This window comes from Peromyscus eremicus, chromosome 12 (genome assembly GCF_949786415.1).
Source record: "Peromyscus eremicus chromosome 12, PerEre_H2_v1, whole genome shotgun sequence".
Taxonomy (NCBI): domain Eukaryota; kingdom Metazoa; phylum Chordata; class Mammalia; order Rodentia; family Cricetidae; genus Peromyscus; species Peromyscus eremicus.
In genome coordinates, this window is record NC_081428.1 from 50,730,987 (window position 1) to 50,756,277 (window position 25,291).

The following is a 25,291-nucleotide window of genomic DNA, read 5'->3' on the forward strand; positions in this document are numbered from 1 at the left end:
AAAAAACATGTCCTAGGTTGACACACTTCCGTTAACAAAAACAGTTAGCCAGAAGCAGAACTACAGAAGGCAAAAAGCAGGGTTAGTACATTTAGAAACTTCCCCAGAATTATGGACTTTGATGGATTAGGTCTTTGGTTTAATTTTGGCAGGTGGTGCTGTCTGCATGCTGAGTTTTATGGCCTGAATGGTATTTCCATCATGGAGTCAGTTGTGCTAAGGTCTGGGGGCCTCTTACAAAAAAATGGACTCCATGTTTTTGCGAACTTTTTGTTTTATTTTATTTTGTTTTGGTACTTTTTTTTGTCTTACTGGGCTTTTTTTGTTTCTTTGTTTTGATTTTATTTTGGATTTGTTTGTTTTTTGAGAGAGAGAAAGCATGAAGTTGGGTGGGTAGGAAAATGTAGAAGATCTGAAAGGAATTAGGGAGGGAAAAGAATAAGATCAAAATATAATGTATGAAAAAAATTAATAGGAAAACATCTTTTGGGTAAAAACATGACTAAAAAGAAATCATGTGTTAGTTTACTTTATGTAGCTATAATGAGACCATGGACAAGCTAATTTATAAAAAAAAGAAGAAAGAGAAAAGTATCTCTCAGTTCCAGAAGCTAGCAGGGTCTGCAGGCTGAGAGTCTGGAGTCAGTTGAGGCTGCAGCATGGAGTCCCAATTGTTTATCTTGCATCTGACTTGTCTCTGTGTCAGCCTATGACCAAGCAGAAGGACAGGAGAGCAAAGGAGGCCACACTTGTTTTGTAAGAACTCACTGTCTTGTAGTTAACCTGCTTCCGTGACAACAGTACCTGTGTACTCGTGAGTGTTGCCATCTCTCACACACTACTGTCCTGGAGAGTGAGGGTTGTTTGTTTGTTAATTTGTTTGCTTAGTATTGGACATTGAACCCAGGTTGTCACAAATGCTCAACCATGAAACTATATCCCCAACCCTGGAAATTAACTTACCTCTGTATATGTGTGCATATGTGAAATTTTATCTATAGCCCAAGCTGGCCTGGAACTCACTAGATATCCCAAGACTCACACTTGTGGTGATCCTCCTGCCTTAGCCTCTCAAATACTGGGATTGTAGGTGGGAGGCTCCACTCCAAGCCGCAGATTAAGTTTCTAAAATATGTAATTTGAGGGACCCATTTAAATCATCATGCCAACACCCCCAAACACCTAAAGAAATATCCAAGCCTTCATGGTTTCACTGAGAAATCTTACAATCTTTAAAAATTAAAGTCTAGTTCTGCATGATCTTTTCCAACACTTAGATTTAAAAAGAGCAAATCTCAAGTCATTGTGTGAATCAAGTTTTCCACCATTACAGTGTTTTATAAACTACAGGTAATTTGTAGATGTTCTTTCTCGAGTTGAGGAAGTTCCTTTGTGTTTCTGCTTTGGGGGCAATTTGCTTGTTTGTTTTAATAACAAGTAGACATTGAATTATGTCAAATATTAGTTCCATATCAAGTGAAAGCTGTTAATTTTTTTTCTTGTTTTAGCTGATTAGTACTGTGGATTAAGTTTTGCTTATTAAGCCTGCCGTGGGTCCCTGGGTCATGCTGTATTATTCATTTTTCATATTGCTGAAGGGTATTTGTCACACTTTAAGGATTTTTTGCATCTGTACTCCTGACGACATTTCTCTATCATTTTCTGGCTTTGTAATATTTCTTATCTAGTTTTGATATTAGAGCAATACTTGCTTCACACAAGGAATTGAGGTTTGTTCTTTTCTAATATTTGGAAAAAACTGCGCAGAACTGGAATTGAGTTTTTAAACATTCGAGATTTCTCCAGTGAAATCATCTAGGCTTGGAGATGTCTGTCTTGGGAAATTTGAAATTGTATATTCAATTTCCTTGTGGGTTGTACGCCCACTTAAATGAACTACTTCATACTGAGTGAGTCGTAGTAGCTGGTATATTTTGAGGAACCAGGGTGTTCCTCCAAGGTGATACATTTATATGTATAGGGGTATGTCGATTTCCCCTTTTTTAAAATAATAATTAATAATTCATATCTTCTGTTAGGATCCTGTACATGCACAGCTCAGGGTTTTGCGTCTTGCGTCATCAGCGTATGCTGGTGACTATGTACCTGCCTTAAAAAGCCAGTCGCGGACCCCCACCCTCTCTCTCTGCTCTCTCTCTCTCTCTGTTTCCTGTTCTCTGCTCTGCTCCTGCCATCTTTCTTTCTCTCCAGGCCTGGCTCTCCTCCCTCCTGCCCCCTCCTTCCTTCTAACAAGCTCTTTGTAACTCTGGTAGTCGTGGCCGTGGCCTGTGACTTTTCCACTGGTGACCAGCGCCGCCACCAGCACCGTCTGCCTTTCATCTTCTCTCTTTGCTTTTCATCAGTCTCGACAGAAGTTTTCCCACTTAGTTGTTTTAAAAGAATGATCTCTCTCTCATTTATATGTCCTATTGTTTTTGTGTTTCAATTAAAAAAAACAATTTATTCTTTTCTTTACTATCTATTTTTTTTTTTAATTCAAAATGTATGTTTTCTCTTCTGAGATCTTGAGCATGGCCCTGAGATCTTTCAGACCCTCCCCTTTCTCCTCTCACCCTGGCCTCTGTTACATAGTCTGATTACACTGAGATGTCGGATATGATTGCAATTACAAATAGACATTTTATCATCTGTTGCTCATGTTTCATGTTATATTTGCTCGCTAGTCTCCATTTATTTATTTGTGTGTCAAACGTTTTAGGCTATTATTTTAATTTTGATTTAAAAATATTTTAAAGTATACATGTGCACGAATAAGCGCACGCGTGTGTGTGTGCGCGTGTGTGTAAGCTTGTATGTGGAGGCCAGAGGACAACCTGTGGGAGTCTGTTTTCTCTTTCCACTATTTGGGTCCTGGATATTGAGCTCAGGCCATCAGGCTTAGAAGCAAGTACTTCTACCCACTGTTCTGGTGTTATTCTGTTGCTGTTACAAACACCAGGACCAAAAGCAACTCGGGGAGAAAGGGCTTTATTTGGTTTATACTTCCAGGTCACAGTTCATCACTGAGGGAAGTTTGGTCAGGAACTCAGGTAGGAACTCGAAGCAGAGACCGTGAAAACAGTCTGCTGCCCTTCACCCCGTCTCGGGCCCAGTTAGCTTTCTGGTAACCACAGGAGCACCTGACTCGGAGTGGCCCTGCCCACGGTGGGCTGGGCCCTCCTGCATCAGTTCATAATCAAGATAATCCTCCACAGACGTGCCCACAGGCCAATCTGATCAGGGCAATTCCTCTGCTGAGGCTTTCATCTCGGATGACTCTAAGCTGTCAAGTTGATGGTTGAAGCTAGGCCAACCCCTGAGTTCCTCAAGCATGGTTTTCTTTAGTTCTTTGAACATTTGGCTGATAATTTCTTTGATGTCCTAGGCTCTTAAATCCAATGCCCGGAACCATCAAAGATTGTTTTTTATGGCCTGTTGACTTTTTTCTTTCCTGTTACTCCCCATGCTTTATAATTTTCACTGCCAGTGGGATAATTCAAATAGTGTTAGTAATACTGAGGATGAGGGTATCCCCAGTGGGGTTCCAGCTTCTTGAGTCCTGCTACGAAGAATTCACCAGAGACATTTAGACAGTAGCAAGCAAAGTAAAAGAATTTAAAGAAAGATGAACTTCCAAAGCAGGAGGCAGGCTGAAGCAGGCTGGCTGGAGCAGGCTTGAGGATGCCATTTTACAAAGGACCCGGGCTTTTCTGTGTATAATTTGTCTGTTGCATGTAGTTCTGCACAGAACTTCATGTGATGCATGTCATATTATTGTCTCAACCCACCATTTGGGGTGAGGTTTAGTAGTATTATGAGCCCTGGATTGTTTTCGGATACTCTGGAGGCCCTCTGTACCTGTGCCCGTTTGGGTTTGCCTCAGCTGGGGTGTCCAGCCTTTCTCTCTGCCAGAGTACTCTTTCCATATGTCAGTTTTGTAAGGCTTTGCATAAGGCCTTCTGGGCCTTGCTCTCTGCCTTACTGGCCTGCCTCATTAGCATCTCTGGATTCTGATTGCGTTCTCCCCACCCAAAGAGTTGTCCTTGTTGATTTTGTTTGTTTACTTAAGAACTCACCTAGAGTAAATCTGGGTTTGTCCTATGGCATGGTGGGGACAAATATCTCTGCCTTATTTATTATTGATGTTCTTTTCTTTTTAAGGCTGACTTTCTAGGAGCCACCCTATATATTGGTCAGTGTTTACTAAATGATGTTCAAATACAAAAATCTAGCAAGGCTTTTCCTTCTACTGACAGCCCTGTGTGTACATTAGGCAATGTGGTTAAAGTTCAAGCTCTTCTCATTTGTCCCAGTAAATATGGATTCTCACATCTCTTGTGTTGCTAGGCAGGAATGCGTAGGTAGCTCAGGCTCTCTCCAATATCTGAGGCTCTGTTTGGTCAGGAGTGTATGGACAGTGTCAAGCCCACATGGCCTCATTTCTTTCTAGATCTCCCTTACTAATCTCCACATGGCTTGTTCCATGGGACAAATGACAGTCATTTTTCATTTTGAACGTGTTTTCTAAGCTATTACGAGTGGGAATAAACAGTAACCTAATCTTTTTATTGTTTCAGATCTCGAGTTCCACCTATAAAGACAGGAATGAGGAATACAAACAGCAGTTCACACACCTGCCGGACTCAGAGAAGTTGATAGCAGGTACCCAGAGCTCTCGATGCAGACAAGCGCCACCAGCAACAGTATGGAGAAAACTAGGGCTTCGTGCTAGAGAGCGACTACATGAAGGAAATGTAGTCCTACTATTACTTACAGTACTGGTAGGAAAGCAGTGTCCTATTTTACAGTTAGGCAAGCTTAAGCCAAGTGTAACCAGGGGAACATTGATTTCCGATCTGTGAGATGCTACGTCCTAAGAAGAAATGTGCCCTCATGGTTTTTCCTGGTACTTCTTTCTGTTTCTTCTTTCCTTCCTTCCTTCCTTCCTTCCTTCCTTCCTTCCTTCCTTCCTTTCTTTCTTTCTTTTTTTTTAAAGATGTATTTATTATGTATACAGTGTCCTGTCAGCACACCAGAAGAGGGCACCAGATCTCATTATAGATGGTTGTGAGCCACCATGTGGTTGCTGAGAATTGAGCTCATGACCTCTGGAAGAGTAGCTGGTGCTCTTAACCCCTGTGCCATCTCTCCAGCCCATCCTGGTACTTCTATATATGGCTTTGTAAGGAACATTTAGATTTGCTATTCATCACATAGTTGATGAATAGCATACTCTTCAACAAGTGTACTGATAGAGCGATTTAATAAGAATGTTCGAGGGATACATTTAGGAATGAGCCATTATTCACGTTATGGTTTGTGTAGAGTTTTTTTGGCATGTAGTTGGCCTTTGAGTAACAAATTTAGTCATTTTCATCACAGAAATGCTTTATTATTTGCATTTGTGCATGTACATGCATATATGTGGGTGCAGTGGAGTATAGGTGTGCATGTGTGTGGAGGCCAGTGTTGAATGTTGTCAAATCAGTTTACCCTGTGTTTAGACTGGGTCTCTCTTTGAACCCGCAGCTCACCAGTCGGCTACATTCCTTCTGTCTTCTTCCCCAGTGCTAAGATTCCAAGCACACTACCATACTCAGCTTTAAATTTTATAAATTTAACTTAATTTTATTTTTGTGTGCATAGGTGTTTGCCTGCATGTGTATCTTGGTTCTTGTGTGTGCAGTGCCTTCTGAGGCCAGAAGAGGGCATTGTATCCCTTAGGACTGCAGTTACAGATGGGTGTGGGCCACCATGCAGGTGCCGGGGGATCAAACCTGGGTCCTCAGGAAGAGTAGCCAGTGCTCTTAACCCCAGAGACATGGCTCCAGCCCCCACGTCTGGAATGTTATATGGCTTCTGGGGAATGAAATCAGGTCTGATGGACCTAGGTTGGCCTCAAACTCAGTACGTATCTGAGGGTGGTTTTGAATGCCACACTTTCCACGTGCTGTGATTACAGACAGTTGTCACCACATCCAGCAGACATAATATACTCTTATGATAAAAATTTCAAATATGAAATTGAAGGAAAAGTGGTGGTGGGGTATGGAAGGATTTTAGAGGGATCAGAGAGGTAACTGTCTTTTTGTTAAAATGGAATCTTAATTGTTAAAAACAATTACAACTCTTTTGCTGTGTTACAAATGTTTCTTGCTCACCTCCCACTTAAAACCAAATGCTTTTGATAGAAATAGTTCTCAAATGTATCCTGTTCACTCCCACCTTGTTTTGTTGAGACAGGGTGTTGCTATATACCCCTGGATGGCCTGGAACAGCTGGACTTAAACTTGGAGCTATCCTCCTGCCTTTACCTTCCAAGTACTAGGATTACAAGTGCGTTATCACCATGCATGGTGATTTGTACCTTTTTGAAAGATATTAATTTCATTGGGTAGTGGAAAGTACTTGTTGTAAAACTGGAAAGCTATCCAGGAAACTGCAGAGGAAAATAGTGACCTTTCTATCTGTATAATTTGGCTAGTATTGTAACTTTTATACATTCTGTGTGTGTGTGTGTGTTTATTTTCAAAAAGTTACATATTTGTATTTTTTTTCTGACGGGTACAGTAAACATGTTCAATGTAGACGTTTTAGAAAATGATATAAAGGGGAGAGTGGCCGCTCTAGAAACTTTTGGGGTATTGGGATGGTTCTGCACTGTGTCACATGATATTTAGTGGTGGTTACATGACTGTCATTGGTCACATGGTCTTTGGTGGTGGTTACATGACTGTCATTGGTCACATGGTATTTGGGTGGTGGTTACATGACTGTCATTGGTCACATGGTCTTTGGTGGTGGTTACATGACTGTCATTGGTCACATGGTCTTTGGTGGTGGTTACATGACTGTTCATTGGCCACATCTTTGTTGAGGAACTTGGTTGTTTAAAAATTTTAGTGATAACCAGTGTATCAGGGACATCACAGGATAGAATGCTAACCGCGATAATGAAACTAACTGAGTCAGAAATGAGTGGAATGATTCCATCACGAGTGGGTTGGTATATATAGTTGCTCTTTGATATGTCAGAAGATTGGATCCAAGAAGTCCCCACGGATACTCAAGCCCTTATGTAAAATAGTATAGCATTTACATGGAACCCAAGCACATTCTTTTGTGTGCCTTAAATCCTCCCTGGATTACTATTAATGCCTCACACAAAGTAAATGATATGTAAGTGGTTATTATATGTATTATTTAGAGAATAGTGGCCTGAAAAAAAATTGTGCATGTTTAGTACAGATGTAATTCTTTTAAAAAGAAACATTTAAACTTACCTTTGTGATATATTCTGAAGAGGTAGAACCCAAGGCTATGGAGGGAGGGCTGACTCCAGCTGTCTATTCCCTATCTCTGTCTGCTAAGACTCTAGCAGCAGGGAATTTGTTTAGAGCCCATGTCTTGGTTTCTTGAACACCACTCTTCCTGAAGAAACTGCTGGAGCAGTGTGGTGGTTTGAATAGGAGTAGCCTCCATAGACTCATGTGTTTGAATGCCTGGCCCATGGGGAGTGACACTACTAGGAGGTGTGGCCTTGTTGGAGTAGGTGTGGCCTCCTTGGAGGAAGTGTGTCACTGTGGGGGCAGGCTTTGTGGTCTCATATGCTCAAGCTACACCCAGATCCAGTATACAGACTCCTTCTGCTGTCTTCGGATCAAGATGTAGAACTCTCAGCTCCTTCTCCAGTACCATGTTTGTGGGCATGCCACCATGTATCTCCCCATGGCGATAATGGACTAAACCTCTGAAGCCAGCCCCAATGAAATGTTTTCCTTTATAAGAGTTGCGATGGGCATGGTGTCTCTTCACAGCAATGAAACACTGACTAAGACAAACAGTAACAACTCAAGACCAGTGAGGATGGAGCATGTCATCGTTACATTACCAACAGTGGGTTAAGAAAGTGAAAACAGGCAATAACTTGAAACAGCTCCTGATGTTCAAAGTTAGAATATCTTAAGCAACAAAATAACAATGATTTGCGCTAACAACCTGAAGAATCAAATAAATATCCATGAGTCCATATTGCTATGAATAAATGCTTGAATAATTAAGCAATTATGGAGGAGCAACAGTCTTTCAGAATCCCAAGCATATTTAGGTAATTTATATGCTTGCTAAAATTTTAAGTTTCAGAAGTTTAGGGCCTGGAGAGACAGCTCCATCAGTGAAGTGTCTGCTGAACAAATTCAAGGACCTGAGTCTGGATCCTCGAACCCAAATAAAAGCCATGTGTGGTAATTGGTCTCCTGTGACCCCAGCATGAGGGATGGGGTAATCACTCTGAGGCTTATATTAATTGTAAATGCTCAGCCAATAGCTCAGGCTTATTACTAACTAGCTCTTACATTTAAATTAATCCATATTTCTTATTTACCTTCTGCCTTGTGGCAGTACTTTTATTAGCATGGCACATTCATCTTCTGCTCACTCTGCATCTGCTGGCAACTCCTCAGACTTTGTGATTCTCCTTCCCATCATCCTTAGTTTGGTCATTTCACCTATACTTCCTGCCTGGCTACTGGCCAATCAGCATTTTATTAAACCAGTTCAAGTGACAAAACTTTACAGTGTACAAGAAGATTATTCCATAGTACTCGTGGCCGGTTATCATAGAAAAATTGATGAACTTTATTTTCAGTGAGAGACCCTGTCTTAAAAAATGAGATGGCTCAGCATTTAAGAGCCTGGGTTCAATTCCCAGCACCCACATTGCAACTTACAACTGTCTGTAACCCCAGTTCCAGAGGACCCGACACCCTCCTGCAGACATACATACAGGTAAGACACCAATGTACATAAAATAAAAATGAAGAAAATACAGGGGCTGGAAATGAATCATTTGGATTTGGCCAATTAGAGGTCACTAGTGACTGAAGAAGAGGAGGCAGCAGCAGCTGCTGTGATGTAGGGAACGAAGTGCACACCTAAAGTTAAGGTCTCCTCAGCTCTTGTTCTCCATACCTACGGATGAGAAGAGTTTCTAAAATACTTTAACTGACCCTGAACATTGATAAAACTAACTTAACTAGTGTTAATCCCTGCCTAGCATCTGACATCCTGATGGATAAAGGACCAGTGTCACCAATGGAAACCTTTCTCAAATGTGTACACGCTAACTAACCAGCATTTGGTGTTGAACATGATAATCATATTTTAAGGGCTTATAGCCTCCTCTCACAGATGTAGTCCTTGTGATTAGATTGTTAGTCTATTTATCTCACATGTAAGTGCAAAATTACAGCAATTTCTAACTATCCCGTGGAAAAATTTCCCATCCACGTCCCAACTAGGCCCAGCCCTGCTTAGTTGTGAAATCAAGTGCATTTGCGATGGTATGACCATAGACATCTTTGAAAATTTCCAATTGTCTGCCTTAGCATGGCTTTTTTTTTTTACTCTTAAGACTCACTTGGGCCTTCTCTTTTTTCTTTACTAATCTTGATCAAAGAACTCTTAATTAAAATCTACAACTACATTTGAGCCAGCAATTCTACTTGTAGGAAAATGATACTATCGAGGCATATCAATACCCTCAACGCTTCTAGCTAACCATGACTGCAGCTAGATCAGAGTGAGGCTAGGACATGGAAAGAGGAGCCTTGGGTGAGATGATTAAAATACTGATAGTTGCCAGATGTGGTAGTATGCATCTTTAATCCTAGCATTCAGGAGGCAGAGGCTGGTGGATTTCTGTGAGTTTGAGGCCAGCTAGGGCAACACAGACTCTGTTTTAAAAAAGAAAACAAAAGAATTGGGCATGTATAGAAATGTCTTGAAATCTATGTGTGTTTTACCTGTATGTATGTCACCATGTGTGTGTGCTTAGTGCTAGCAGAGTTCAGAAAGTGGCCTCAAATCCCCTCAAATTGGGGTTACAGATGATTGTGAATTTCTTTGTGGGTGCTGGGAACAGAACCTGGGTCCTCTGCAAGAGCAGCAAGTACTGTCAACCACTGAGCCATCCCTCCAGCCCCACACTCCTTAGGTTTTATTAGTCAGAAGTCTCTCCAATCTGCCCAGATGTTTTCCCAGATACTGGTCATCACGTTTGAAGTAACAGATGGCCCAAATTACACAATGGAAAAACTCAAATTTTCTTTCCCTTTCCCCCTACTCCTCTCTTTTTTCAGTGATTTTTAGCCTTGCAATGATTTGGGTCTGAGTGGCAGGCTAGGCTGGTGTGAAGAAGACTGTATATGGGAAGAGTATGAACTGTGTAGTCTATGGCTGTGAATGAATGAATGAATGAAGGACTAGACAGATGAAACAGTTGGAATGACTTCCCTCTGGAGGTGTATAACCTCTGTTCCCCCCAGAGCACTCTTGCCTGTGTGTGGGAAGGTGGAAAGAAGCATGCTGATGGACCCGTCTCGTGGGCCACTTTCTGTGCGGTGACAAAACACCCAAGATAATTAACTTGGAAGAGAAAGGAAGACTGACTTTGGCTCATGGTTTCAGATGTTCCCATTCATGGCCTGTGTTGCCATTGCTTTAGGGCTCGTGTTGAAGCCGTTAATTATTTGCAAGGACTGTGTGGTGGAGCAGAAGTCCCCACTCCACAGTGACCCAATTTCCTCCCAATAGGCCCCCCTAGTTCACGGGTTCCATCACCTCCAAGTAGTGCTGCAGGCTGGGAACGAAGCCTTCAACTCATGGCCTCTGGATGACTACGAGATTTCAAATGCACTGTCCTCCCATCCTTGCTTGTCCAAAGGTGACTGCTACCCCGTGACACTAACACTCAAAGCAGAGGCTGCACTCTTTTTATGTAGCCCCACAGTGTCTGTCTGTTTTTCTTATAGAGAAGCTGGGGGATTGGTGCTGCCAGTGTTTGGAGAGGAGGTGAGTGTGGCTAAGGCCGGCCTAAGGAGCCTGTCAGTCAGTTCCTAGGTGGCTGTCCCTGTTGCAAACCCACCTCTGTGCACACATAGGGGATGAGGACACCCTCTGCTGCAGCCTTCTGTAGGTTTTGGAGCCGAGGCCCCATTCATTGGTTTTGTTCACTTATTTTATACGAGGGGACATTCATTGGCATTCTGAAACTGTATACGATCTTCCAGTCTGCTAATGAACCTCCCCACCACACCCTCAGCACTGTTTTGAGTTTAATTGACCAAATGTCTTCTTTGTTATCTCAAAAGAAGTTTGTAGAAGGAGAAGGAAAAAAACACATGTCTAACTAATATCCCTTCCAATCTGTACCAGTTCTATGTACTGCTTTTTTTTCTTTTTTAAGTAATGGTATTCATACTTTTACCCTTTTGAAAGAATTATTTAGGAGACTATTCTTTTTCTTGGTGATGTTATTGCTCAAAATTTAATTTTGAGTTTTCTGATTATCTAAGTGAATAAGATTGATGTACAAACAGGATAATGTTCTATTGAGGACATATAATCCAGTACAAAAATCTCTTGCCAACTCAGAGTACCTCTTCATAAAGGCAGAAGAATAAAAAAAAAAGCACTTTGTTATTGATTAAACATAAACTAAAATGCGAGCCAGCCATGGTGATACATGTCTGCAAGTCTAACATTTAGAGGCAGAGGATACCAAGTTTCGGGCCAGCCTACGACACATGAGTTCATCACTAACCTGAGCTACACAGAGAGACCCTGTCTGAAAACAATAATAACGAAGTAAAGCATACAAGCAAGAATAAAATTCAGAATGTTGTCTGTGTAAGATCACAAAAACTGACAGCCAGGCAGATACAACTGGCTGGAAGCTGCCTCTAAAGTTTAGATGTAGCTGGGTGCTGAGGATGCCTTCAATGCGTAGAGTGCTAGCCTCATGGATTTCATCCCCCGCACCATATAAACAGGCCTGCAATTCCAGCCATGGAGGGGTGCAGGCAGGGGATTAGGGGTTCAAAGTCACCCTTAGCTATAAAGTGAGTTTGAGGTTGGCCTAGTTAGGCTGTATGAGAACCTGTATGAAGTGAAGGAAGGAAGGGAGGGGGGAGGGAGGGAGGGAGGAAGAAGAAAGGATGACCAGTCCTGAAATAAGTCAAGTTGACATCACCATGCCACATTAAATTCATCTCAACTTTACCTAGCGATTAGGGAAACCAGCAGGGACAGCTAGCGGGTAAAATCCCCTGGAAAAGTAAACTCACATCTTTATGACAGAGGTAGTCTTGTGGCTGGAAGCCAGGGAATTTAGGCTCTTATCTTCCTGGACGACTCCTGGGTCCTTGAAGAAACTTCCCTGGGCTGTGAAGCTGGTGAGAAGCCTGTTAAGCTTTTTGAAACGATTCAGATCACCTTCAAAGGAGCAGGAAAGGAACTGGTAAGTCATTAAAGAAAATGCCCTAAGAAAAGCCAAAGGGACCAAATATTCTTCTGTTAACATGTTCCAGGTGTGGACTGTAGCTTTCAGTATAGCTGGTACAAAACAGTGCAGGGTGATCTACATAGTGAGGCGGGCACGATCTGACAGGCCGTGACATGTTCCTCTTGCCCCAGGCCTGTTTAATCAGAACTGTAGGGAAGAGCTGGTACTCTGTAGTATCAGCCAACCAGGTATTTCTGAAGTCTGAGAAGCAGTGGATGATAAAAAATATCTTTCAGTGGTTACGATGAAAATGTCACGGCACCTGAAGATGACCTTTAACCCACTGTGTTTGGGAGACACATGGTAGTGAAAGATCAGCCTAATATGCTCAGTTATTTACTGAGAGTGTTTGTTTGGTGGCATCTCAGTTTCTTGTTTGTTTGTTGTTGTTGTTTTTAACTTTCTCTGAAGGAAGCATTACGAAAGGCTCAGTTTTCAGTGTTTGCTTAGAACGTGAACACAACTAAGGTTAAGTATTTTGAGGCTTATTCAACTTTTTTGTTGAATTATGTTTGTTTTGTTTGAGACAGGGTCTCGTTATGTAGCCCTGGCTGTCCTGGATCTCCCTCTGTAGCCCAGGCTGGCCTCAAACTCCCGGAGATCCACCTGCCTTTGTCTCCTGAGTGCTGGGATTAAAGGTGTACACCACTGTGCCTGACAACTTTTATCTTAAAATAAAAAAAAAACTATATTATGCAATTTTAAAATTTAGCAGTTATCTGAATCACCTTACAGAAACTCTTCATACCGTGTGTTGTCCGTAGTTTGGCCCTGTGGTTCAAATTAGGCCCTAAGCAGGATCTAAATGGTAGAGGCATGGTATTTGTGCTGGTTAGTTTTTACCAGCTCCACATCAACTAGAGTCATCTGGGAAGAGGGACCCTTAACTGAAGAATTGTCTCCATCAAACTGGCCTGTGGAAATGTCTGTGAGCATTTTCTTGGTTCAGGATTGATGTGAAAGGGCTCAGATCATGTGAGCAGTGCTAACCCTAGGCAGGTGGTCCTGGGTTGGGTAAGAGAGCAAGTTGAGCAAGCCGTGGAAATGGAGCCAGTAAACAGTGCTCTTGGATGGTTTCTCTCAGAGTCCTGCTGTGATGATAGACCGTGACGGGAAGTGTCAGCCACGTTAGGCCTTCCTCTTCTCCCAAGTTTCTTTGGGTCTCTTTATCACAACAACTGAAAGCAAACTAGTCTTTGTTTCTCTTCAGCTGCGCAGACAAAATACCCTGACAAAAGCAGCTAGAGGAAAAGAGGTTGACCAGCTGTCAGTTCCAGGTTATTACTCCTTACAGTGAGGGAGCTGGGTACATCACATCCATAATCAGGAAGAAGAGTGATGAAGGCATGCCTGCATTTGCTCAGTTCGTTCTCGCTCGCGCTCGCTCTCGCTCTCGCTCCCGCTCTCGCTCCCGCTCTCGCTCCCGCTCTCGCTCCCGCTCTCGCTCCCGCTCTCGCTCCCGCTCTCGCTCTCGCTCTCTTTCTCTGTCATCTTACACGGGCTAGGACTGAAACCCAGGGAACAGAGCTTGCTACCCACAATGGTCTAGTCTTTCCACCTTAATCAATGTAATCAAGATAATTCCCTAAAACATGCCCACAGGTCAGTTCAATCTAGATAGTCTCTCACTGAGATGCTTAGGTAATTTTAGATTATGTAAATTGTCAATTAAAACTATCACAATGGTATTATTAACTTGTTTGGTAGGCAATAACATAGTTTCTTCCTTCTTCCTCTCCCCCCTCCCCTCCTCCTCCTCCTCCTCCTCCTCTTCTTCTTAACAGAAGACTTGATTTCAAAAGATTTTAGTGTTGATGTGGAAGGGATCAGCCTGGAAACTGAATTAAATTGTATATAGGTGTGTGTGTGTGTGTGTGTGTGTGCGCGCCCGCGCATGTGTGTTTTGCTAAGGATACAAACCAGGGCTTTGTGAATGTTAAACATACATGCTAGCATATTCTCTAGCTTCATATATTTTTCTGATCATCCTCTTATTCTTATCCAATATCTAATCAATCACCAATTCCCTATTAGTGCTATTTTCTAAATGTCTCTGAATCTTAACATTTCTGGTCTGAGTCACTATCAACTTTTCCTAAGACTTGTAGTTGGCTTCCCAGAATCTGGGGAGGAAGCCCTGAGTGGATGTGTATTGTTGACGTGAGCATATCCATGTCAAGGGCCCCAACGCCTCAGATGCATGGGAATGGCAAAGCCTTCCCTAGGTCAGGCTCAGGGAAATGGCAAAGTCTTCCCTGGTCCAAGAAGAGCTTTGACGAAAGATTGACCTTTAGCTAAAACAGTGTGTACAGGAACTATCAACGATAGCTTCTTCTTTCCCAATGACTGTAACATGAGACTGCTTCCCTGCAGAACCCCCACCAGGAGTAACTAAACCAGCCTCCTTGTTCAGTTGTACATCATAACCCTGCCTCGATTCAGAAGCATAAAATAAAAGAGATGTCTCCAGGCTGCTGCTGGTGCATCTCCATCAGAGTGCATGACCCACCCAACCCCGTCTGCTGTTTCTTCATTCCCTGGTGCCCCAGTTAGGTCCATCTCCAAGGTTGTGAGAGGTCACAGCAAAAACCCTTTTCTACAGCCTGAATCAAGTGGTACTTAAAAAACATAGATCTAACCATGTTCCTTCCACTTAAAGCTCAGGAGTTGTACAATGAACTGTGAGACCTTTCAGGGTCCACCTTCTCCAGCTTCTCCTAGTACCCTATCCCTCCCCTCTTGCTTTCTCTTTTGAGGCAGAGTCTCCTTACATACTGGCCTGGAACTCACAGGGATCTGTCTGCCCTGCCTCCCGAACTGGGATTCAAGGTATGTGTCACTATACCCAGCTGCTCTCTCTTAGCTCTCAAACGTGCTATGTGTTTTTCTACCACGGGGCCTTTGCATGTACTGGTCCATCATAATTCTGTCAGCTTTTTTACTGATCTTCAGATTTTTTTATCTTTGTTTTTTGAGACAGGGTTCTCTGTGTAGCCCTGGCTGTTCTGGAACTCTTTCTGTATACCAGACTGGCCTCAAACTCAGAGATCTGCCTGCCTCCGCCTCCTGAGCGCTGGGATGAAAGGTATGTGCCACCACCTCCCCTAACCATTAGATTCTTTTTAGAAGAATACTTATTCAGGGAAGTCATTCCTAATAATGTTCTCTCTATACCTTCCCCCTTACTCTGGTTATGTTATAATTTTCTCTGCGCTTTGTTCATCATCATACTTGTGTTTGTATTTGTTGATGGTTGATCTTTGTTGTCAACGTGATTGGATTTGGAATCTCCTAGGAGACACACCTCTGGTTGTGTCTGTGAGCGAATTTCCAGGAGCTTTAACTGCGGGTGGAAAACCTTGAATGTGGGTCACGCCATCCCGTGAGCTGAGTCCTGCCTGTGCTGAATAAGGAGGGAAAGTGGGGGAAAGCAGTTAAGTGCTGGCATTTCCCCTTTCTCTGCTTCTTCATCACTGACTCGTCTGCTCCACTGCCTGCCTTCCTCACCACTAGGGACTGCTTTCCAAAATTGTGTTCATTACTTTTCCTGTTGCTGTGGTAAAATGTCCTGACAAAAGCAACTTGGAGGAGAACGGCTTCATTTCGGCTCACAGTCCATGATGGTGAGGAAGTGTGGTGATATTTTATTTGTGTGTTAATAAATAAAGTTTGCCTGGAGATCAGAGGACATAGCAAGCCATTAAGTAAACACAAAAGTCAGGCAGTGTTAGCACACATCCTTAATCTGATCACTTGGCAGGCAAGGTCTGTGTGTTCAAGGCCATACTAGGGAACAGAGCCAGGCGTGGTGACACACGCCTTTAATCCCAAGACCAACCATAGAGACCTGGAGGTCTATACAGACAGGCAGTGACAAGGAAGTGAAGTAGCTGGGTTAAGAGCCAATGAGAGGGCAGAACACCAAGGCAATAAAGGCGCATATTAGACAGGAAGTAGTTCACTTTTGGTAGCTACAGAGCTAGAGAGGTAAGGTTGGTGTCTATTCCTATTTCCCTGATCTCTAAGGCTTTCACCCCTATATTTGGCTCCGTGTTTTTTATTTAATAAAACCGTTTAGAAATTTGTCTACAAGGAAGTCATGGCGGCAGGCATTTGAGGCGGCTTGTTACATTGCACTAACAGCCAGAAAGCAGCAAGTTTTCTCCATTTCATGTAGTCTGGGACCCCGAGCTCATGGAATGATACTGCCCACATTCATCCAGGGTGGGTCTTACTTCCTCAGTTAATCTGATTGAGGCACTCCCTCACCGGCATGGCCAGGGGCATGTCTCCTGGATTATTCCAGATTCTAGCAGGTTGACAATATTAGCCATCACACCTACCTTTCGTTTACAAACTTCCATGAGGGTACGCAATATTTCTGGTGCACTTAGTGCTTAACAAAATAGCTGGCATAGAGTATATGAATGAATGAATGGATGAATGAATGAATGAATGAACAGTGATGTCTTTTCACAAGCTGAAGTAGTAGTATAAGGTTTATTCAGTTGTCAGATTTTTGTGAATAACCTTTTCATTTTTGTCTGCATAGATTATGCTTGTGCTCTTCAGAGGGATATTTTGCTTCAGGGGCGGCTGTACCTTTCAGAAAACTGGCTTTGTTTCTATAGCAACATCTTCAGATGGGAAACTACGGTAAGATATTTTGCATTTGATTTGTTGATACAAATAATTGCATAGTCAGAAATGTACACAATACTCTTAAAAGCAGTGTATTGAGGATGATTCAAAAGTAAAATAGTATGTATTTGTGTATCTATGTTTATGTAAGTATAATGTATTTTTACATGCATAAATGTGTAATGTATTTTTCTAATTTCAATACATCAGGCTCCATTTGCACTTACTACAGTTCAGTTGGAAGGGCTTGATTGCCAAAACCATGGTTACTTGACAGACTGTCTACATTGTTCTCCGAGTTTAAATGTGGAGCCTGAACTCCCACGTGTCTTTCACATCCAGTCCTAATGTTAGATCCTGGGGCTGATGGGCAGAATGCTGAAGGGAACATGTCCGAATGCTGACCTTGATTTTCACAGAGAACACAGCATGTGCTTGTGAACTCCTAAAGCAGGCCTTTCAGCCAAAACTCTGGATTAGATTGATGTAACACTTGGTATTTGGGGTTGTATATGCTTCTGAAAATATGAATTTCAGTTTTTAAAAAGTTTTTTTTTGTGTGTGTGTGTGTGTGTTTAGATTTCTATTGCTTTAAAGAATATAACCTTTATGACCAAGGAGAAAACTGCTCGACTCATCCCAAATGCTATCCAGATCATCACCGAGGGCGAAAAGGTGAGGGACTTATCTATCTTAGCCATATTAATAGCAGGGAGAAACTGTCTCACACTGGTAGCACCAGGGTGTAGGTAGTTCTTGAAGCTACAGTGTCTTGTGGAGACGCAGGATATCAATATCAGATTCTTGTATGTTTAAATGGTTACTATTTGCAGAGAAGAAAGAGGACAGCAGGGAGGTGGGAAAGGACAGTGGGAGGTGACTAAGATAAAAGATAATTACGTACATATAAAGAAGTCACGATTAAATCCATTTCTTTGAATGCTAATTAAAATAAATAAGGAAATCCAAAAGAGACAGTAGTAATCATTAGGTCACATGATATGTATGCAACAGTGTCTGCAGATTACTGCTGTGGATGTCTTTCTGTATGCTGTGAATATGTGTTGCTCTGATTGGTTGATAAATAAAGCCTTTTGGCCTATGGCAAGGCAGCTTAAGGGCAGGAGGGAAATCCAAACAGACAGGAAGAGAAAGTAGAGGCAAGGCAGAGAGCTACTGCCAGGAGAAGCAAGATGTAAAGGTATTGGTAAGCCACAAGCCATGTGGCAAAGTATAGATTTATAGAAATGGGTTAATTTAAGATATAAGAGCTAGCTAGCAAGAGGCCTACCATAGACCATACAGTTTGTAAGTAATATAAGCCTCTGTGTGTTTAATTGGGTTCAAGCAGCTGCAGGACCTGGTGGGACACAGGAAAACTTTCAGCTACAGATTGCTAGGATGGATCCTCTACAAAGGCTATCTATCAATAGCAGGGCATGGTGGTGCACACTTTTAATCCCAGCACTCAGGGGGCAGAGGCAGGAGGATCTCTGGGTTCAAGGCCAGCCTGGTCTGCAGAGTGAGTTCCAGGACAGCCAGGGCTGTTATACAAAGAAAACCTGTCTTGAAATGCTCACCCCTCCCAATATATATATATATATATATATATATATATATATATATATATATATATATATATATATATATATTGATCTCGAGAGGTCTCAGATTAATGAATTGAAAAATCTGTCTGTGAAAACATTAATACCCAAATCATGTGTGAAATTGTCTTAATCACTCCAGCATAGAACTAGCTTCCTCCTCCCGGTAGATCAGCTCTGTGATAGGCAGTCACTGACCAGGCCGATGGAAGAGAAGGCCCACTGCGAGGCCTCATTCAAGGATGCCTCTTGCTGCACTTTCTCATTGAAGTCAACTTTAAATATGACTTTACAAAAATAGCTAAATGTAGAGAAAGATATAGGGCTGAAAACAGACACAGAATTACAGATAGAGCATTCTACTGCTTTCTATAACATCAGAAGCCTCAGAGTTTAACTTGAGTGTTTTATGTGCAGAGAGCCAATATTTTTGGAATGTTTTTAACACTTGAAAAAGTTGCCTAACTTAAAATTCATATCATTAATATATACATTTCTGAAATCTACTTGTATTCTTAGTTTATATGTGGCTCAGTCGACAGGCATCATATCGCAAAGTTCAGAATAAAATACTTCCGTTTTTCTATAAGTTTATTTAGATTAATTTGAGAAAGTTATTATGAACATAAACAGCTGCCTAGTTTTAGCCCATTTCCCCAGTAAATAAGAACAACACTGTGTTTGAAACTTATGTTTATTATGCTATTGTTACAGGGTAGGGCATATAAAGGAATCTCACTTATGCAGCAATTATTTATTTTTCTTTTAACACAAGGACAAGTGAGAACAGTGTGGGGAGTTGTTAGCTGTGGGCTTTGGTCAGCAGGACCCCACACACCTTCATGACAGAACTGTGATGTGCATGCATAAGCTGAGCAAACCCTTTCCTCCCCAAGTGGCTTTGGTCACGGTGTCTTATCACAGTGATAGAAACCCTAAGACCCTAAGTGCACTTTGTTTATCCAGTGTGTCTGTCCCCTTCATTTCCATGGTGCTTAATTTGTCCCCTTATTTGTCTTTGTAGTTTTTCTTTACGTCTTTTGGTGCCAGAGACAGAAGCTACCTGAGCATATTTCGGTTGTGGCAGAATGTGTTATTAGACAAGGTAAGTGTTCATCTCAGAGGCCTGCTGTAAGAAGGCACAGGAGGGGCTAGTGTGGACCTACATAGAATTTGTGCAGAGCCTTTCTTGTCTTCATGAATCTAATTCGGATGACAATTCCACAATAGAAATTCTTTTGTTGTTGTTTTTATTTTATTTTGCTGAGACAGGGTTTCTCTGTTTAACAGCCCTGGCTGTCCTAGCTTTGTAGACCAGGCTGTCTTTGAACTCATAGAGATCCACCTGCCTCTGCCTCCTGAGTGCTGGGATAAAAGGCATGCGCCACCACCACCTGGCTAACACTTCAAATTCTTTAAAGCAAAAGACCTATAGTGATTTTTGTGTTATTTCTTAAATTTAAAATAATTGAAGAATTGGATGGGTGTGTGTGGCGCGGCCATTTCTGGCATTTTATGAGGGTGTTTGGGATTCAAACTTTGGTTCTCCTACTTGTCCAGCAAGCATTTCCTGAGCCGTCATCCCAGCCCCTCAATTGTTGTTGTTCTGGTGGTTGAATCCAGAGCCTCCTGCATGTTCCCCTGAGCCTCATCCTCTACCCCTATGGTTACCTTACTGTGCTAATTATAATCCCTGGGCTACTGACCAAGAAAAAAAAGATAGTAAAGAAACATTAATGGAAGTAAAATGATAACTACAAAATAAATACATATTTAACACGTAAGAAGCCAATATTGGAAACATAAAGGGACACACACATTTGATAAACAAAATGCTTTCTGTTGCTGTGATGGAACACCATGACCGAAGCGACTTGGGGAGGAAAGAGTTAATTCAGCTTATGCTTCTACATCACATCCATCATCAAAGGAAATCAGGACAGGAACTCAAACAGGGCAGGAACCTGGAGGCAGGAGCTGATGCAGAGGCCATGTAGGGGGTGCTGCTTACTGGCTTGCTCCTCACAGCTTGCTCAGCCTGCTTTCTTGTAGAACCCAGGACCACCAGGCCATTGATGACTAATTAAGAAAATGCCTTACAGGCTTGTCTACTGGATCTTATGGAGACATTTTCTCAATCGAGGCTCCCTCCTCTCTGATGACTCTAGTTTGTGTTAAGTTGACATAAAATGGCCAGTACTCTTCCTAAAATGATCTTTTTCTAGATATTACCTAAATCCTCATATCACTATAAAGGAGCCAACAGTACAATCAAGATCCAAAAACTGATGGAATAAAAAAAATATACAGTCTAATTATTTGTGCTGTTTGAGACAGAATAGAGTCAAAGAACAAATACCTTGAAAGAGAAAGAAAGAAATAATATTACACGAAAACAGAGAACAGTGTTGACAGGGATGCCTGGCAAGGCAGTCTTTAAAACTAAAGTGGATAGACAAGGAGTGTATTTGTATTGGTAGAAGGGCCAAATTGTCTGGAATTCACAAAAGTTTAAAGTGCATATGTACCTTGTAACAGAGTCCTAAAGTATATAAAGAGAAAATGAGCAAAATTGGAGGGAGAAATGAACAATTTAGCAGTAAAAGCTGACTTCAAAAACCCCACTTTCAATGATGGGAACAACTGGACCGAGTTCCACAGGGTAAACAGAAGACCACCACCACAAACTAGCCAGGACCAAAGGACACCTATAGAATACTTTATCCAACAGCATCAGATATACATTCTTCTCAAGGGCATGTAGATACTCTCCAGAACAGACCATAATACTAGATTATAAAGCAAGTCTCAATACATTCAAAGGGATTAGTGTAATGCAAAATGTATTTTCTGATCACAGTGAAATGAAATTAGGAACCAGAGGTTCACTAGAAAGTACAAGTTAAATAGAACATTCCTAAAGAGCCACTGGGGAAAAGAAGAAATCACAAGGGAAATTTAAAAAAAAAATCCTTTCACAAGCTAAATGAAAACAAAACTATACCAAATCTCATGGGATACAGCTAAAGCAGCATTTAGAAGGGAAATTATAACTGTAAACACTTGTTACATATTTAAAAGGCTGATCTTGAATCAGTAGCCTACCTTTTGTATTTATGAAACTAGAAAAAGGAGAGCAAATTAACTCCATATAAGCAGACCCAAAGAAACATAAACACTGGAGCAGAAATGAACGAAACAGAGAATAGCAAGATGGGTCCATAGAATGAAAGGTTGTTTTGGAAAACAAATTAAAAATCAATAAACTTTACCTAGATCTATCAAAAGTAAGGGAGAAGGGATGAAGTAGTGGTGCATGCCTACGATTCTGACACTGAGGATGATGGAGCAGATTGGAGAGTTCAAGGGCAGCCTGGGGTAGGTTAGGAAGACCCTGTCTCAACAAACCAAAGACAGAGGAAGAAAGCAACACAAAACCAAAGCAAAGACTGAAGTGACTGAACTCACAAGTCAAGCACCATTTTAAAAACTCAACATTCATTGTTTATTGTGCGTGCGTGTGTGTGTGTGTGTGTGTGTGTGTGTGTGTGTATGATGACTTTTGTATTCTTTGTTCACATGTGTGGAGGACTACCATCTTCATGTATTACTTGAGCTTGTCAAACCTTTTGATCATTTCATTGTCTTTAGCACTAACATGTAATGCTATTTCAAGTAGGCATTAACTCTTATTTGATAAGAGTGGCCATCTCTGCTCAGTAATGAAACAAGAAACGATGCTGAAACATATATTTTAAATACTACCTAAAACTGTCCTAACTAGATTCTTTAAAAAAGGGTGGCGGTGGCACACGCCTTTAATCTCAGCACTCGGAAGACAAAGCCAGGCAGATCTCTGTGAGTTCAAGGCCAGTCTGGCCTACAGAGTGAGATTCAGGACAGCCACCAAAACTACACAGAGAAATCCTGTCTTGAAAAACAAAGACTATATATATATATATATATATATATATATATATATATATATATATAATTTTATTTATTTTAAGTATATGTGTGTTTTATCTGCACATATGTCTGTGTACCACATGCATGCCTGGTGCCCTTGGAGGCTAAAAGAGGGCATCTGATCTCCTGGAACTGGAGTTACAAATGGTTGTGAGCTACCATGTGCGTGTTAGGAATCAAACCTGGGTCCTTTGTAAGAACCACCAATGGTCTCAACTGCTGAGCCATCTCTCTAGCCTCTAGCATCTCTCTCTCTCTCTCTCTCTCTCTCTCTCTCTCTCTTTAAAGTTTATTTTCTTAAAATTTATATGTGTACATGTGTGAATCTGCATGAATATGTATGCAGCATTAGTGTGCAGGAATTTGTAGGGACCAGAAGAGGGCATCAGATCCCCCTGGAAATGGGGGTATAGGTAGTTGCGAACTACCACTGGGAGATGGAAACTGAATCCAGGTACTCCCCAAGAGCAGTGAAGTGCATCTAACCACTGAGGCATCTTTCCAACTCCCAGAATCTTAAAGACTGTGGACGTTCCCTAGAATAGAAAGTACAAGTAGGACTAGGGAGATGGCTCCATGGGTCACGTACTTGCTGTGCAAGCACGAGGACCTACGTCTGGACCCTCAGCACCCAGATAAAAACAGGTGTGCAATGCACACCTAGGATCCCGTTGCTAAGGAGGCAGAGACAGGAGCACTCTGGGACTTGCTGATCAGAGACAGCCTTGCTGAGCCAGTGAGCTCCAGGTTCAATGAGAGACTCTGTCTTTAAAAAAAAAATGGTGAAAAAGTAGTTGAGGAAGACATCCCAATGTCAACAACTATCCTGCAGACGAGCCTGCAACAGACAAACTCACATGTATACACATGTGTGTACACATGCATAACACACACACACACACACACACACACACACACACACACAACTAAAAAGGCAGGGTGAAGATATAGCTAAGTGCTCGGAGTCCCTAGCTTTTGCAAGGCCCTAGGTTTGATCTGAGCACTGAGGGAGTGAAGCATTGAGAGGACAGAGAGAACAAAGTAGAAAAACAGAAAGCTACCTTTCTGTGTTTCTTTAGTGAACTTTGAAGAACAATAATAATAACATACTAATACAATAATGCTAACTATCATTTATGAAGTTAATAGGTGCTAGGCACAATGCTAGGTAACGGGTACAGTGTTGATAGTCTATAATTTTACAAGCTCCATTTGACTTCTAGAACCTTCCCTGCATTCCTTTCTGTTTTTAGACAGGCTACTGCTATGTAGCCCAGGCTGGCTTTGAACTTGTGTACCCCAGACTAACCTTGAAACTGTCATCCTTCTGCCTCTGTTTCCTCAAGTGCTAGAATCATATGGAATTATGGTCATCTATTACCATGCTAGGAGGGGTTGGTTAGTTATTGTCAACTTGACATATCTGGGAAGAGGGAATCTTAATTGAGAAAATGCCTCCATTAGATTGTCCTAAAGGTGTTGTTGGCTGGTCTTTGGTCTTTTGCTCTTTTTTTTTGGGGGGGGGGGGAGCTGCCACCCAGCTCCCAAATAAATCACACGTGGAGTCTTATTCTTAATTATGAATGCCCGGCCTTAGCTTGGCTTAGTTTCTAGCCAGGTTTCCTTAACTTAAATTATCCTGACTACCTTTTGCTTCTGGGCTTTTCCCGTTCTCTTACTTCTGTAAATCTTACTCTTACTCTGTGGCTTGCTGGATGTGCAGCTGGGTGGCTGACCCCTGATGTCCTCCCCTTCTCTGACTCCTTCCCCTCAATTCTTTCTCCTTCTATATCTCTCTCTCAGCCTGTCAGCCCCATCTGTCCTTTCTCCTGCCTTGCTATTGGCTGTTCAGTTCTTTATTAGACCATCGGGTGTTTTAGACAGGCACAGTAACACAATTTCACAGAGTTAAACAAATGCAACATAAATAAAAGTAACACACCTACTATATAAAGGCAAGTATGTGGGGGATTTTTCTTGATTAAGGATTGATTTGGGAGGACCTAGCTCACTGGGGAACAGTGCCATCCGTGGGCAGGTGGTCCTTGGGTGTGTAAGAAAGGAAACTGAGCAGGCTGGTGGGAGCAAGCCAGTAAGCAGGGTTCCTCCATGGTCTCTGCTTCCAGGTTCCCCTGTTAAGTTTCTGCCCTGACTGACCTCATGATTTGGTCATGGTCATTATCACAGCAGTAGAAACCCTAACTAAAACATTGGACTTGCTTTCAGTTTTTTGTATATTTTTGTTTTCAGATTGATAAAAGGCATATTAGTTAGATTTATTTTCTTTTTATTGACATAGGGACTTACTATGTAGGCTTGTCTGGCTTGGAACTCACTCTGTAGACCAGGCTGGTCTAGAACTCACAGAGATCCTCCTACCTCTGCCTTCCGAGTGCTGATAATGAAGGTGTGTGCCATGATACCTGGCTCTTGATTTCTTGATCTTGATCTTGTGTGATATTCTAAAAAAACAAAGAAAAATTTCTAAATATAAATACATAAATTGTGTTTACTTCTTGAATAAGAAAACTGTAAAAACGAATTGGTTTAGAAGAAAGATTTTGTTTGTTTGTTTTTGTCCCATTTTGTGTTTTAAGACAGGATTTGTCTACATAGCTCTGGCTGTCCTGGAACTCACTATATAGACAAGGCTGGCCTCAAACTCACAGAGATCCACCTGCCTCTGCCTTCTTACTTGATTTAATGAAACGTTTTTATTTGACCAAATTGTGTT

At 41.8% G+C, this 25,291-nt stretch overlaps 1 protein-coding gene across 2 annotated transcripts in view; it reads left to right on the forward strand.

Moving 5' to 3' along the window:
* Gramd1c (GRAM domain containing 1C) overlaps nt 1-25,291 on the forward strand; it is a 92,321-nt gene that overhangs the window by 23,903 nt on the left and 43,127 nt on the right. For both annotated transcript variants that reach the window (XM_059277638.1, XM_059277639.1), the window contains exons 3-6: nt 4,578-4,662; nt 16,896-16,999; nt 17,564-17,659; nt 19,613-19,693. In XM_059277638.1, coding sequence (XP_059133621.1) covers nt 4,578-4,662; nt 16,896-16,999; nt 17,564-17,659; nt 19,613-19,693 — 366 coding nt within the window. The remainder of the gene's footprint in view (nt 1-4,577; nt 4,663-16,895; nt 17,000-17,563; nt 17,660-19,612; nt 19,694-25,291) is intronic.